Source organism: Martes martes (genome assembly GCF_963455335.1).
Source record: "Martes martes genome assembly, chromosome: 1".
NCBI lineage: Eukaryota > Metazoa > Chordata > Mammalia > Carnivora > Mustelidae > Martes > Martes martes.
In genome coordinates this window covers 211,179,875-211,195,540 of record NC_137888.1, presented here as the reverse complement: position 1 = coordinate 211,195,540, position 15,666 = coordinate 211,179,875, and the positions used below count along the sequence as shown (strand labels likewise).

At 43.7% G+C, this 15,666-nt stretch overlaps 1 protein-coding gene across 1 annotated transcript in view; it reads right to left on the bottom strand.

Annotated features, from left to right (window-relative positions):
- Positions 1-1,815: 1,815 nt before the first annotated feature.
- The window catches only part of MUC16 (mucin 16, cell surface associated), a gene marked incomplete at both ends in the record, with an annotated part of 103,330 nt that continues 89,479 nt past the window's right edge, over positions 1,816-15,666 (bottom strand). The window contains 12 exons of the mRNA XM_080820813.1: positions 1,816-1,914; positions 3,327-3,406; positions 3,606-3,647; positions 5,073-5,239; positions 8,653-8,720; positions 9,073-9,236; positions 10,324-10,472; positions 11,290-11,357; positions 11,694-11,824; positions 13,086-13,258; positions 13,418-13,485; positions 13,586-13,707. Of these exons, the coding sequence (XP_080676939.1) occupies positions 1,816-1,914; positions 3,327-3,406; positions 3,606-3,647; positions 5,073-5,239; positions 8,653-8,720; positions 9,073-9,236; positions 10,324-10,472; positions 11,290-11,357; positions 11,694-11,824; positions 13,086-13,258; positions 13,418-13,485; positions 13,586-13,707 (1,331 nt within the window). The remainder of the gene's footprint in view (positions 1,915-3,326; positions 3,407-3,605; positions 3,648-5,072; positions 5,240-8,652; positions 8,721-9,072; positions 9,237-10,323; positions 10,473-11,289; positions 11,358-11,693; positions 11,825-13,085; positions 13,259-13,417; positions 13,486-13,585; positions 13,708-15,666) is intronic.

Here is a 15,666-nt window from a genome sequence, read left to right as displayed (position 1 = left end):
TGATGTAGTGTTCCAAGATTCATTGTTTACGTATAACACCCAGTGCTCCATGCAATACGTGCCCTCCTTAATACCCATCACCGGGCCAACCCACCCCCCACCCCTCTACTCTCTAAAACCCTCAGTTTGTTTCTCAGAGTCCACAGTCTCTCATGGTTCATTTCTCCCTCCGATTCCCCCCCCCCCGCTTCATTTTCCCCTTCCTTTTCGTATTGTTCTCCATGCTATTCCTTATGCTCCACAAGTTAGTGAAACCATATGATAATTGACTTCCTCTGCTTGACTATTTCACTCAGCATAACCTCCTCCAGTCCCATCCATGTTGATGCAAAAGTTGGTTATTCATCCTTTCTGATGGCTGCGTAATATTCCATCCTCTTTTCTTCCATGAGCACTCATCTGGAATTTTAGAATGTGCTTTAACACCTTGTTTGAAGACTAATTCTGATTTAGATACACTGAATTTTTTCTTTCCCTCATGACTCCTGTTACATTTTTCTGGGCTCACATTTCTGCTTCCTGATGTACATCCTTGACTGTTTCTTTCACTGAAGGCCTCTGGCAGGGAAATGTTGAGTCTGTCCGTATTTCAGAAAGTGTTTTTATCTTTTTCTTCAACAGATAGTGTGGTGAGGTGTTTAACTTAGGTTCTTAGTACATTTTTTCCTTCCTGGTTATTTAGTATCTCTGAGCTGCTGTATCATTAGCCGTAAAATGGGAATGCAGCTCTCAAGGGTGGTGAGTGTTAGCTGAGACAATGCATGCAGAGGCTAGAGACTGAGAGGGCAGCTGGGAAAGTTTGCCACTCATGTTGCTTAGGAGATATTAAGGCATCAATAATGATATAGCTCTTGTTATCATTATTATAATTTCCAGAGAAGGCCTTCTCAGAGAATGACTGCTTAAGACTGAGGATATGACTCTCACACCAAGTAAGTTTGAACGGGTGGCATTGCCGTGACTTCTCTGCCCTTGGGTGTCTTCGGCTGTGGTTGTCTGCAAAAGGTGTAGAGATCACGCCAACTAGTCCCGCAAATCCAAAGCAGGAAAGCACAGCTTGCCTCATGCCTTGCTCATCTGGGGCTGCTTGCTGGGGCAACCCTGCTCTATCTAGTTGGAGTCAGCACAGAGAAAGATGAAGAAAGACTGTCCAGCTTTTTCCTCAGACTTTTTTCTTTCCCACTGAGTGTTATTTACCTTTATATCCAAAGCAGAAACCATGTCTCTCAAGCCTTGAGATTTCTCTGGGACCGAGGCTTCCCAGATACCTCGTCATTTCAGCTCCAAGTCCCAATGTTGATTGCACAGTCATTCATTCCTGACTCACTCATTCCTTCTTGGACCATTTCCCATCTTGGAGGACTCATGAGGGGAGAGGAGCCCCTGAGACAGACTGGTCTGGAAGTCCTGGTGAACCCGAGCTTCCGAGAATGAGACAGTGTCAGGAGAACATTGAGGGTGGGGAAATACGGAGGAACGGAGATGGGTGCGGTGGTTGGCACAGAGCCAAGGGGAGGCGTGCTCCAATGTTTCTAGGAAGAGAAACCTTGCACTGAGGTGGGATGTTGATTTTACATGATGACAATGTCTGGGTCTCTTGTCAGTTCTGATGCCTCTGGGGGAGGAAATGGTGTGAAGCCAAAAGACAGAACTGAGCTGCCCTTCAGGGCTCAGTGAAAGGGAAAACCTTTCATCTCGGTCCCCTGTGAACCAGTCAGGGGCCAAGTCAAGAAGGGCCCAGAGACTGTGTCCAACCAATGTGGTTTATTCCTATTCCAATGTGGTTACTCCCGTTGGAGCCCCCAGGCAGAGCTCTCACTGCAGCTTCCTCAGGTCCAGGTGTGGCAGGTAATAGCCCAGGCTGTGCTGCTGAACCTCGTAGCCTCCCTCCTTCTTCCGCCGGAAGACGGTGACCTGTGAGGGCAAGAAGTGGGTGTAAGAATGGCCTGGGACCTCAGGGATGAGGGTGGCCAAAGCCACAGATGCCTGGTGCCTTCTGTGTGTGTGTCAACCTTTTTCTACTTCATTGTCTCTCATGCATGCCTAGTCCTTTTATCTCTTTCTCTTCAACTCTGTTTTTCTACCCTTTTCTCTGATATCCCATTCATATCCTCTCCTTCCCTCCCTCCACACAGGCACCCTCTACTTAATTGAGGTTTAACTGGTGTACAATGAGCTGTATGCATGTAAAACAAATGATAAATTATGATTATAACTTCATGAACCATCACCACAATCAAGACAAGGAAAGCTCGTCATCCCCCAAAGTGTCCTCTTGCTCCTTTGTAATTCCTCCTTCCCTGCCATTTGCAAAAACATTCTCGTTCCCAGGAGCCACTGATCTGATTGATATCCCTGTAGATTAGCTCGTCTTCTGTAATTTGTTTATAAACAGGATCATACACTATGTACTCATTGTTATCTAGCGTCTTTCACTCCGCATTATTATTTTGAGATTTATGCATGTCAGTGCATGTATTTGTCATTCATTCCTTTTTATTCCTGAATTAGTATTCCATTGTGGGGCTAGATCAGGGTTTGTTGATCCACTCATCTGTTGACGGACCTCTGGGTTGTTTTCAGTTTTTGGCTGGTAAAATAAAGTTATTATGAACATTTGTGTACAAGTCTTTGTATAGATTCTAGTCTATTCTAATTTTAATTTAATGTAACTATTTAATTTAATTTAATTTAATTTAATTTTATGTTATTTCTCTTGCATGAATTCTCAGAAGTGGAATGGCTAGATAGGTATATGCGACCTTTAAAGACGCATCCAAGCTACTTCTCGCCAGCGTTCTCTGACAGTTCCAGTAGTTCCTCATCTTCACCACCACTTGTCAGAGTCAATCTTTTTGATTTTAGCCATCCTCATGTGTCATAGAATCTCATTATGACTTTCACTTATGTTTCCCTAAGATTAATGTTGTTTAAAAGAAGGAAGAAGCAAGGGGCACTGGGTGACTCAGTCCGTTAAGAGGCCGACTCTTGATTCCACTCAGGTCATGATCTCAGGGTCCTGGGATGGAGCCCCATGTCAGGCTCCATGCTCTGTGGGGAATCTGCTTGAGGATTCTCTCTCTCCGTCTCCCTCTGCCCCTCTGCCTGCTCATTCCCTCTTTCTCAAATAAATAAATCCTTAAAAAATTCTTTAAAAAAGGAAAAAGCAAGACTCACAAACTATGAGAGAAATTCACAAAACATTCCCAGCAAAGGACATAGATTTATAAAGCATAAAGAAGTTCTATAAAGTTCTATAAAGAAATAAGAACTTGTAAGAGTTCTCACAACCTAATAGTAAAAAGACAAGCAACCCTCTTACTTACCAGGAAACAGCAGATCAGGCATGTGATGAGTACCAGGAGTCCTGCCAAGCTGATAAGGATGATGGCCCAGTAGGGGAGGTCTGGGGAGACAAGTGCTGGTGTGAGTCACCTCCTGTCATTCCCCTAGAAGCTCCTGCTTTCCCTGCACCGTGCCTAACAGTCCCTGACATGGGTTGTCCAGCTTTCACCATTATCAAGACTCTGGGCACATGGTTTTCGTTAAGTACAGCATCAAGACATTCCTTCCCCATCCTGGGCTGGGACTTCTTTGAGACTTACCAGAATTCTCAGTCAAGACATCATTTCTGTTGGGAGAATACCCTGGAAATGAATGAAATGGAGAATGCATGTGAGCGTGTTTTGTGCTTTTTTAATTTTGTTTTTATGCTTTTTAAATAAAACTTTTCAAATACACAGAAAAATAGAATATCGTAAACATACATCATCTAGATTTAACAATGTATATTTCACCCAATTAAAACAATATTTCATCCAACGTATAAATTGTTAGCACTTGCCACCCTTGCTTCATTCATATTTTCCCTGAAATGTTAAAGTAGAAATCATAATGTTCACCCATTTTTCTCTAAAAAATGAGGACACTTTGCTACATAATCCAAGGAGCATAATAAATTAATCAAATTCATACCTCTGGGCAAGGAGGACTGAAATTGGGCTGGGCCATCTTATGATGGTTGTGGGGAGGATGGGTTATCATAGCTGGCAAGACTAAGAGATGTCTCTAAATTTGTAAATTCCCACTCAAATGCTCTCTTTCCTGCCCAGAAACACATTCACCCCTTCTTCTTTACCAAGTTGTTTTATACTCATTTTCCAGGATTCACCTACAATGTAATTTTTTTCCAGGAAGGCTTCTCTGATGACCACTCCCAAGTATGAATTATTTCACACCAAATAATTAATACTTTCCAATTGCCTGTTCTTGTTATTGTAACTGCAGCATAAACCCCATGAACATAGGGACACATAGCACCTACCAGGCATGGGAGAGAGTTTCAGGTCACCCTACTGGACAGCCCCTCCCCAGCCAACTTCTTATAGATGTGCTGTCCAATACGGAGCAGCTACAAGTAGCTTCTTAAATTAAAAATAATTTTAATCAAGTCAAATTAAAAAATCTGGTACCTTGGTAACATTAAAAACCAGTAACTATAAAAGCCAATCACAATAGCCAGATTTTAAGTATATAATAGTCACATGCGGCTACTGTGCTGGACAGCACAGATGGAGAACATTCCATTATTGCAGAAAGTTCTACTGCATGGTGCTGATCCAGAGCAGAACTTGGCAAACTACAGCCTATGGGCCAAGTCAGGTCCATTTTCACACAGGTCCTCTTTTTATACAGTGTGTTTTGGAGAAAAGAGATCCATTTCCAATGCCTGTCAAGGCTGGTTCATACACAGCTCAGAGCTAGAATCCCCCACTGACCGCTGGCCAAGTGACTTTTTGTACAGGGATGAGAAAAAGAATTCCATAGAGAGGAAGTGGCCCACCTGAGGTCACAGAGCTATCTCTGAGAAGGCAAGTGTCTCTAATATCCCACTAGGTATCCCTTCCTCTCCCTCAATGGTGGATAAAGCCTGGGGGGGGGGATATGCCACCTCCCATAAGCCTAAAAAAGTTTAATGCTGACTCAACCCTAGGTCTCTAGATTCCAAGGAAAGACCCCACATGTGGAGGTTGGACCCCTAAACTCCTGCCCCAATGACCAAGAAGCCTTACCATCCACAAGGACACTATTTCTGTCCAGGGTAAAGTTCTGCAGCTGGGTGCCATTTTTGGTCAGCCTCAGGAACTCCAAATAAATGGCAACTCTGTTCAGTTTCCGAGCCAATGGTGAAAAGTTACACAGCGAATCCACCCCAGTGTGGTTGATGTGTGGGACAGACCTGGAAGGGCAAAAGGGATGAACAAGACTACCTTGAATTCTACCTTGCTTCAGGTTCCCTGCTTCTAGGTCCTGTCCAAAAGAACCTTCTGCAATGATACAAACATTGGTGTCTGCAATGTCAAAATACAGTCATTATTAGCCCCATTTTGTTGTTGAGCACTTAAAATATGCTAGTGTGGGTGAGGAAATGAATGTCTCATTTTATTTAATTTAATTAGTTTATAAATAAAAAGCCACGGGGAGAACATTTTTGAAACGTTTGCCATAAGGACTTCCAAAAATCCATAAAATTATTGAGAGCACTGGTAAGAATGGTCAAAATCAACTTTTTCAGAAGTCTAGAAATTAACCAAGGTTTTGTAGCAATCTGAGGATCAGTTAGTTAAGAAAAAAAATAGGATGTCAGAAAAAATGGCCGAGAACTCTGAAAGCGAGTCTTTCCAAAAAAAAAAAAAAAAAAAAAAAAAAAAAAAGGAAGTGGGTGGGGGATCAGGTAAATGGATGATGGGCATTAAGGAGGATACTAGATGTAATGAGCACTGGGTGTTATATGCAACTGATGAATCATTAAATACTACCCTGAAAATCCATAAACAAACTCATGCAATCATGGACAACTGATTTTCAACAAGGGTGCCGAGATAACAGGGAAAGAATAGTCTAGTTAACAAATCGGTACTGAGACAATTAGATATCTACAAACTGAAGAATGAAGTTGGACTCGCACCTTACAACACAGACAAAACTTAGCAAAATAAATCAAATGCCTCAATATAAGAGATAAAATTATAAAACTCTTAGGAAAAAAAAGCTGGGTGTAAATCTTTGTGAATTTGGATTAGGCAATGGTTTCTTTGATTTGGGACTAAAATCACAAACAACCAAAGAAAAAAATTGATAAATTGAGAGTCATCAAAATTAAAGATGAAATTAAAATTAAAGATGTGTTTCAAAGGGTAGTACCTAGAAGGTGAAAAGGCAACGTAACAAATAGAAGAACATATTTGCAAATCATATATCTGACAAGGATCTAGTACCCAGAACACACAAAAATGGTGATAACTCAACAATAAAAAAAAAATCAGTGTAAAACTGGGAAAAAGACTTAAATAGAAATTTCTGCAAAGAAGATAGGAAATGACCAATTGGTACTAAAAAAAAAATGTTTACTGTCTTGTTAATTTTGGCCATTCTAACTGGTGTAAGGTGGTATCTCAATGTGGTTTTGATTTATGGCCAAAATTAACAAGACAGTAAACAACGTGTGTTGGAGAGGATGTGGAGAAAGGGGAACCCTCTTACACTGTTGGTGGGAATGCAAGTTGGTGCAGCCACTTTGGAAAACAGAGTGGAGATTCCTTAGAAAATTAAAAATAGAGCTTCCCTATGACCCTGCAGTTGCACTACTGGGTATTTACCCCCAAAATACAGATGCAGTGAAAAGAAGGGCCATATGTACCCCAATGTTCATAGCAGCAATGGCCACAGTCGCCAAACTGTGGAAAGAACCAAGATGCCCTTCAATGGACGAATGGATAAGGAAGATGTGGTCCATATACACTATGGAGTATTATGCCTCCATCAGAAAGGACGAATACCCAACTTTTGTAGCAACATGGACAGGACTGGAAGAGATTATGCTGAGTGAAATAAGTCAAGCAGAGAGAGTCAATTATCATATGGTTTCACTTATTTGTGGAGCATAGGAAATAACATGGAGGACATGGGGAGATGGAGAGGAGAAGGGAGTTGGGGGAAATTGGAAGGGAAGATGAACCATGAGAGACTATGGACTCTGAAAAACAATCTGAGGGTTTTGAAGGGGTGGGGGGTGGGAGGTTGGGTGAGCATAGTGGTGGGTATTATGGAGGGCAGGTATTGCATGGAGCACTGGGTGTGGTGCATAAGCAATGAATTCTGGTACACTAAAAAGAAATTAAAAAAATTTTTTTTAAAAAAAGTTCAACATCACTACTTGTTAGGAAAATGCAAATTGGAACAACAGTGAGATACCATTTCACATCCATTCCTTCCTAAAAAAAGGAATAATAACAATTGTTGGTGAGGATCTGGATAGTTTGGAACTCATACATTGCTTATGGGAGTGGGAAATGGTAGAGCCTCTGTGGCAAACAGTTCAGTAGTTCCTCAAAAGTTAGCCTGGAATTACCATATGACCATACAATACCAGTCCTATGTACATGCCCAAGAGAACTGAAAACACAAGCTGATGCAAAAACTTACACAAAAATGATATAGCAACATTATTCATAATAGACAAAAGAGTGGAGATAACCCAAGGTTCATCAGTGAATGAATGGATAAGTGCAAAGTGGTTTACCTCCTTACGGTTTGCCTCCATAAGAGACTCTTAACTCCAGGAGACAAACTGAGGGTTGCTGGGGCAGGGGATGGGGTAATTGGGGTATGGGCATGAAGGAGGGCATGTGATGCAATGAGCACTGGGTGTTACGTGCAACTCATGAATCACTAAATTCTACCTCTTAAACTAATTATGCAGTATATGTTAATTAAACTGCATTTAAATAAAAGTTTTTTTTAAGTAGTAGAGCTATACAACAGATATTATTTAGTCATAAAAAAAAGAACGAAGTACTTATACATGTTACAGCATGGATGGACCTTGAAAACATTATGCTCAGGGAAAGAAGTCAGTCACAAAAGGCTCCACAGTATTTGAATCCATTAATATGGAATGTTCCGAATAGGCAAATCCAGACAGACAGAAAGTAGATTATTGTTTGCTAGGGGATGTGGATAAGGGAAGAGTCGGAAGCAACTGCTAATGGGGACGGGATTTTTTTAAAAGAACATTCCACACCCTACATCACATCTACATCAAAAACTAATGATGTACTAGTCAGTGGCTAACTGAACATAATAAAAAAAAATTCCACCATTAGATAGTGGGATGATTGTACAACTCTACAAATAAAGCACTAAATTGTGTACTTCAAAGGGGTCCATTTTCTATGTGATCCTATCTGAATAGATATATGAGAAGTTTGGATTGGCTCTTTTGACTAGTGGCTACACTACTGAGCAACGCAGTCCGACTGCTGGATTCTGAGTCATCCGGTTCTAGCCACCCCCATCTTCTATGGATCCTGACTTCAACGGCTAATTTCTTAAGGCATGGATGCTCTACTCCACATCCCATGGCCCCAACATCAGGTGCCTCCAGGTCTGCTGAAGTCTACTCTGGCTTTCTCGAATTTCTGAACCAGTTGGGCTCACAGGTTTAGGAATAAGTTGGTTTTTAGGTAACAGTTCAATATTCCCAGGGCTATCTTCCATAAGAGCTAGAACTGGGACCATGACAATGGGGACACTTTTACTTAACGGACATCAGACATCTCCAGAGTGATTAGATCCCAAGCTAGAACTCACCTGAATGCTAAAACTTGACAGCCAGAGAAAAAACTCTTGATGCTGCTGTTTCGGAAGACCTGGTCGAGCTGAAAGATAGGGCAATATTCCCTTGATCACCATCCCAGGCCAAGTGGCAGCAGAATTTTTAGCCACTGAGCACACTTCCCTTCTATTTTTTACCATCTATTTTTTCTTATCTCAACAAACACTAGCCCAGATAAGTATACCAAAGGATATCCCAGACATCCCATTCCAGGGTATGATTTAGCTACAGGACCCTGGATGAGCTACTGAAACTCTCTGGGCCTGTTTCTTAATTTGTAAATGGGCGTAAGAACCTATCTTCATGAATTGTTATGAAATTGTTATGAAAAATCACCCTCTGACTACCCAGTGTCCATAGGTCTGTCTCTACATGGGAATGGAGTGGATTCTCACCGCATTCTCAATACTTCTCTTGTTCCGCTGGTGTTTGGTGGTGCCTGGCTGGGCTATGTCCTGGGAATAGGGTAGGTTGGTGACAGTGAAATTCAGCTGGAAGTGCTCAGGGCTGGGACTGCTTGTTGTTATGTCTGTTGGTAGATGAGCTGTTGGCTCCACTTCTATAATAAAAAGAAGATATAAAAGTCCCAATCAGGTGAAGATTTTAGCAAAAAAGTGATTCCAGCTAGTCTACTTATTCCTGGCAATGTGACCTGAGCTGGATTTTTAAAGATATGTTGTTACACAAGGCCCTTTATCCACCCAGCCACTTTATATCCATTGATCTCTCTATCCACCAACTCTCCCCCAAGCATTATGAGAGCTCACTAGTATGTGGGGACGAGGAGATTGGGCCCTTCTGGGGCACAGAAGGCAAGTGCAGGTGCTGATCACCCTAGGGGACATCTGTCATACACCTTTGTTGACCTAAGTTCCTAATGTGTCTTGCTGCCTCTGGTCTTCTCCCCTTCCCAATTCACTCTCTATACAACACCCAGAGGATGAGCTTTCTAAAGCAGAATTCTGTTATGTTCCTCTGCAAACCCTTCCAGTGCCCAAGAAAGTCCCTGCCTGCTTCTATAGCTATATCCGCCACTTTTTCCATGTCAAAGTGTTTGCTCCAGCCACACCAAACTCCTTAGAGCCTCCCCAAATATTCTGTCTTCTAGGTTATAAACACATGTAACTCGACTCCCTAACTCTTCCCATTGGCTAGGTCATGTTCACCATCACATCTCAGTTTGTTCATTACTTCCTCCAGAAAACTTTCCAAGATGGGCTGTGTGTCCCTCCTCGGGGTTCCCTCAGGTTCTTGAAATTCTCTGATTGTAGCAGTTTCCGCAGTGCATCATCAGTGCCTATTTACTTTCATGACATGCTTGTTGAATGCATGAATGTGTCCTTCAGTCAATCAATGTATGAGTCATAGCCAGAGGGCCTAAGAAAGCAGCAGCTCAGGATACTCCACATTTTGGGTTGGAAAGATTTATGAGTAAAAATAATCATTTCCTTGAGTGCAATTGCTGCATGTTTTCTTCCTACTTCCTGTTGGATGATCCAATGTCATGGGTCATCAACATGGGCCTCCAGAAAGTCCCCCTTTCCCCTCCAGAGCCTCCATCCATTCTACTGATCCTGAGAAGCCCTATCCTTCCTTCCTCATAACCCCATCTCTTCAAGCCATGAAATCAAGCCCCAATCTTGCACCTGTCACATGCAGGTCTGTCAGCTGATAGGTGGCCCCTAGCCAGTGGGATGAGACATTCAGGGTCTTGTCCAGAAAGACTTTCTTCACCACGCTGGGGTCCACATTGGAAGAGAACAGTACCTGGACGGTGACCAACATGGAGCCCAACCTAGAGACAGAGACCATGGAACTCAGCCATCACTCAACACCAGCAGTGTCTCCTGAGTTCTTGTTTAATAGGCCCAAAGACCTAAAGGCAAGAGGTGGGAGATTATCTCCCAGGCTAGAGAAGACACCCTGACCAAAAACACAAGGTTTCCAGGAGTCGGGAATAGAACAAATAACTATAAAAATAATGAACATCTACGGAGGACCTCTAGGAAGTGACTTAAACATTCCCTCACCATCACTCTGGTGGAAGGTATCATTATAATTATCCCCATATTAAAGACAAAGGAACTGAAGTCTGGAAACACTCAAAGTTGGCACTGTGTCCCATGATCCTCCTGTTCCCCAGTGTCTCATTTCTTCCACCCATTCTTCACAGACCTGGGTTCCAACCAAATTCGGGCAATTCTTGAGCTGTTCACTTTACTTCTCTGAGCCTCAGCTTCCCCATCTGAACAATGGGGATGATCACAAGAGTATCCATCTCACAGGGGCTGGATGAGAATCCCAAGATGACCACGCATGAAAGTGCTCAGCAGGGGTAGGGCCATGGGAAATGTTATTACTGGGCTTATCTTTGTTGAAAGTATCTCAAAGAAGAGAAGGTGGTGGATGCTGGTGTTGGTGGACCCATGAGGTTAATCCTTCCCTTACCCCTCCCCAAAGTCCTATGGAAGGAGATGGTAGGAATGGCTGACAGGGACGTGGGGGAACATGGGTAGCTTGTCAGTGACTTTCACCTCGAAGACTGTGCCAGGATGGAAGCTCAGAGCCGCAAGCTGCCAGCTCACCCAGTGCTTCCAACCTCCTCAACTTACGTCAAATTGGTGACCAGGCAGGAGCGGAATATATCTTGTAGCTGGCTATCACTGTAGAGTTTGGTGACCTAGAATAAAGGGTGGGGACAGTGGGTGAGATGGAGGCCTTCTGGGGCTGGAGGGGGGCTATTGGAGCCAGTGAAAGAACACAGGCCTTGGAGCAAAGGAGCTCTGAGTTTGTATCCTGGCTGTGTGACCTTAGGCACACCACTCCCTGTTCTGAGCCTCAGTTTGCCCATCTAGAAAACAGGGAAGGCAGCCAGGGCACCACCTTTGAAAACTGAGAGAACTCAAAACACATAGGCAAAGTGCAAAGTTGAAATAATCACTTAATATATGTGAATCAGAGGAATGAGGGGGACATCCAGGGCAAGGAGAGACAGGACAGGTAAGAGAGACACTACCTTGTCCTGGATGTCCCTCCACAGGGCTGTATACTCCAAGGATGTGGGGTCTGGGTTGCTGAGGTTCCAGTTGATGATGCGGAAATTTAGCTGATATTCCCTCTGGGTAGATAAACTCTGGGGTGCATAGCCTGGAGCCAATGAGAAGAGGAGGAGACCATTGGAGACTCTTAGCCATTAGTACAGAGAGAGGCATAGTGCCTACTGTCAGAGTCAGCCAAACTTAGGCCCACATGCTGGGGACTTCCAAATGGAAAGTCACCCCACAATGGGGAAAACTGGAATTTTACAGGGATTCTCCCAGGGTGAGTTTTTCTATTGCACTTCTGCAATTCCCATTTCCTGGAATTTCTTCAATCCTCTGCTTTTCCTGGAAAACTCCTACTCATGTTTCAGAACCCCAATGAGATGGAACTCCAGGAGAGCAGGGATCTCTCTGTCTTGTTCTTGCCATGTTCCAGGGGGAGCCTAACCCTAACTGGGTACATAACCTCTTTTTCTAGGAAGCCTTCCCTGAATTGTCCCTGCTCTGTGTTTCCATGGCACCCTGTTAATAACAGTGTCTCTGCCTTTTTGGTGTGTCCCTAAGTAATATTCAGTCCTCTTGGTTATGAGATTTTTCAGGGAGAGAACTTGTGTGTTCTATCCCTGTAGCCAGCACATGGCTTGGGACAGAATGGTAATGTAAATGTGTTTGTTGAAGGGGTGAATATAAATTTCAGTGGGTCCTCAAATATGGGGCTGAGATACTCATCTCCCAATGGTTCACTCATTTACTCATTCACTGGGCATGAGGATATACTAACTAAAGAACTGAGGCTATAGTGGCACATTACAAGCCTTAATTGCATAGAGTTGGATAATTAAACAATTGTGGTGAAATATGATTAGTTGGTCTGGTGCCCATCTAGGAACCATGGGACCATGGAGAGCAGGGTTTCTCATCCTCGGAACTACTGATATTTGGGGCTATGTAAGTCTCAGTGGTGAGGATCTCCTGTTCGTTGGAGGACATTAGCAACACCCTTGGTCTCTAGCCACTAGATGTCCGTAGCACTCTTCCCCAGTTGTGGCAACCAAAATGTCTCCAGTCATTGCCAAGTGTCTCCTGAGGGGCAGAATTGTCTCTAGGTTAGAACCACTGACATAGAGGGGCCTCACATTGTAGAACTCCTGTCCCAAGAGATCCCATGAGTCAGACACTTGGGGTTCAAATTAGAATCCATTATATTAATTTGTCAAAGAATTTCATGCTATTTACCTAAAATAACAGGAGAGACTTTCTCCACGGAGAGTTTGGGGAGGGTATTGCCTCATCATAACTTGGGCTGACTTGTTAAAGAGGAAATAAAGTAGAATGGGGACCAATAATGATTGCTATAAATCACTCACCATTGATGAAGAGGCTGTCATGGACCAGGGTATAGAAGCCCATCTGGGTTACACCATGGGTCAGCTGGTACAGTTCCCAGTAAAGCTGCTCTCTGTCAAGTCCATGGCCCATGGAGTCATGGCGGTAGGTGCAGATGGCATCAACATGGGTGGCTGGCCCATCCTTCTCAGGTCTGGGGAGAGAGGGATGTGGGGACTCTAAAGGGAGGTCCTGAAACCTCACTATGGGGATCACAAGGAAGGGGGAAACAAATGGGAGATCAGTGGGAAGACTGGAAGGGTTGGTCACCAAAATGGTCACTACTGGCAAATGCTCAGAAAAAAAGTCCTACCTGAGGGAGATTAGTCTGCAATCTGAGTAGAAGGGGCCCAAACTGCTCTTCTGGAACAAGGATCCAAGCTGGGGAGGAAGGGGGAGGAGGATGAACAGGAGAGACAAAAGTGGGGCAAGGGCTGGGTGGAATTGATCCCACTAGGAACTTCTGGGACCAGGGTCTCACCAGACGCTGCAGGGTCCTCTTGGTGGAGTTGAACATAGCTGAGCCATTGCTCATGTCCACTGAATACTGGAGGTTCGAGATGGTGAAGTTGAGTGTAAGGGTCTTCACGTTGTATCCCATAGCTACAAGAAGAGAGGGGAGAGATGGCAACTACAACTGAGAGTTGGACCAAATCAGAGTCCTACGTTCATTGTACTCTGTCATCTTCTCTTCCAGTGGCACCACCACCCACTATCTAGTCACCCAATTCAAAACCATCATGTCGCTCAGCTCCTCCTTCCCCTCCATGTAACCCCAATACCACTTGCAGAATGGTCCTCATATACATCCTCTCTATCCTCTTCCAGCTCAAGCCTTTTCTTCTCTCACTTGGACCAACACCCCAGCAGACTTACTGGATGCCCTCTCTAAAGAATGTTCTCTACACTGAAAACTAGAAGAAATTTTCTTAAGTAAAAAATCTCAGTATAGTCACCACTACCCATGGCTTCCTTTGGCCTTCAGTGTCAAGTTCAAACTTCTTGACCTGGCACCCAAGGTTCTTCCCAATATGGTTCTTGTGATCCTTTCAGCTTCACATATCCATCTACTCCAAGTTCAGCTTTATGCTTTATGCAAACCAAATCCCTCTCAATTCTCTCCATACACTATACTGTTTCTGCCACTGAGACTTAGGTCATCAAATCTCCTATATCAGGAAAACTCTTCATCCCCTATTTTCCTGGATGACGCCTCCTTATTCTTAAACTCTCATTTTGGGTGAAACTTTCTCCAGAAAGACTTCCCTCCAAAATTATACTAAATGCCTCTCCCCAAAATATCTCACATTGTGTTATAATGGTCTGCTGATCTCACAAAACTAGTGGCTCCATAAGGGTATGCATTAGACTGAATTGTCAGTACAATCTTTGCAATTGACATAACTGTCCTTCACCAGAATTTTACAACTGACTGGTAGAGCAGAGCTTTTCTTGGGAAGGAAAAGGGATCTCCCAGATACCTGTGGTGGCTTCTGGTTGTGTAGGTGATGATGAACGAGGCAGGAATGTGGTGGCTGCTTCAGGAGCTGTGGAAAGAGCAGTCATCAGGAAGGGACAGAGTCCCCACACAGTGGGAGAAACTCCCCAAATCTTGTCTGGGCTCTAGCAGTGGTTGCCCCAGGACAAGCATTCACAGGTGTGTCATCCATGAGAGTAAGGGAAGGAGGCATTGTGCGAGTAGAGGGGTGAATGAGTCCATGAGTGAAATAAACTCAAGAAAGTAAGGGTAGGTGAACAAGAGAGATATTAAGCAAGAGGACAGGGAGATGAATGGGCAGAAAAGTGGACAGACAGGGGGGATACCTGGATGGACCGAGGAATAATGAACAAATGAAGGGTCAAAAAGAAAGAAAGAGTAAACACAGGAAGAAAAGTTGGAGAGATGGATGGAAGGGAAAAAGGAGGAAAAGACAAGCAAGTGAATAGACAGAGGATGAATGGATGGATGGAAGGATAGAAGAATGCATGAAGGACAGAATGAATGAAGGATAGATGGATGGAGGGAAAAGGAAGAAAGGATGGATGGAGGGATGAATGGGTGGAAAGAAGTAAAGAATGAAGGATGGATGGACGGAAGGATGGACAAAGAAGAGAAGGAATGAAGCATGGATGGGGGGAAGAAGGAGAGAGAGAAGAACGGATGGATGAAATGATGGATGGGTGGATGAAAGTAGAGAGAGAAGGAGGGAAGGAAGGATGGATGGATGAATTGAAGAAAGGAAGAATGGATGAAAGTTTGGATTGACAGAGGGAAAGAAGGAAGAAAAGATGGAGAGAGGGAAGGAAGAATGGAGAAGTCTGAGAGAAGACAGAACTTGGAGAATGGGAGAATGGACGGATTAAAAGATAGATGAAGGGACCATTGGACAACTGAACAGGCAAATTTGGCCAAACCACTGAGTGGCCACCACAGTTGCATCTTGACATTGAGGCCCCTTCTGTGGCCCTTGTAGGAGATCTTGTTTTCAGGAGGCATGGACTCATCATCTGACCTCAACCCCGCATCCCTGTGGGAAATGTTTGTCCAAATTTCTTCCTCCA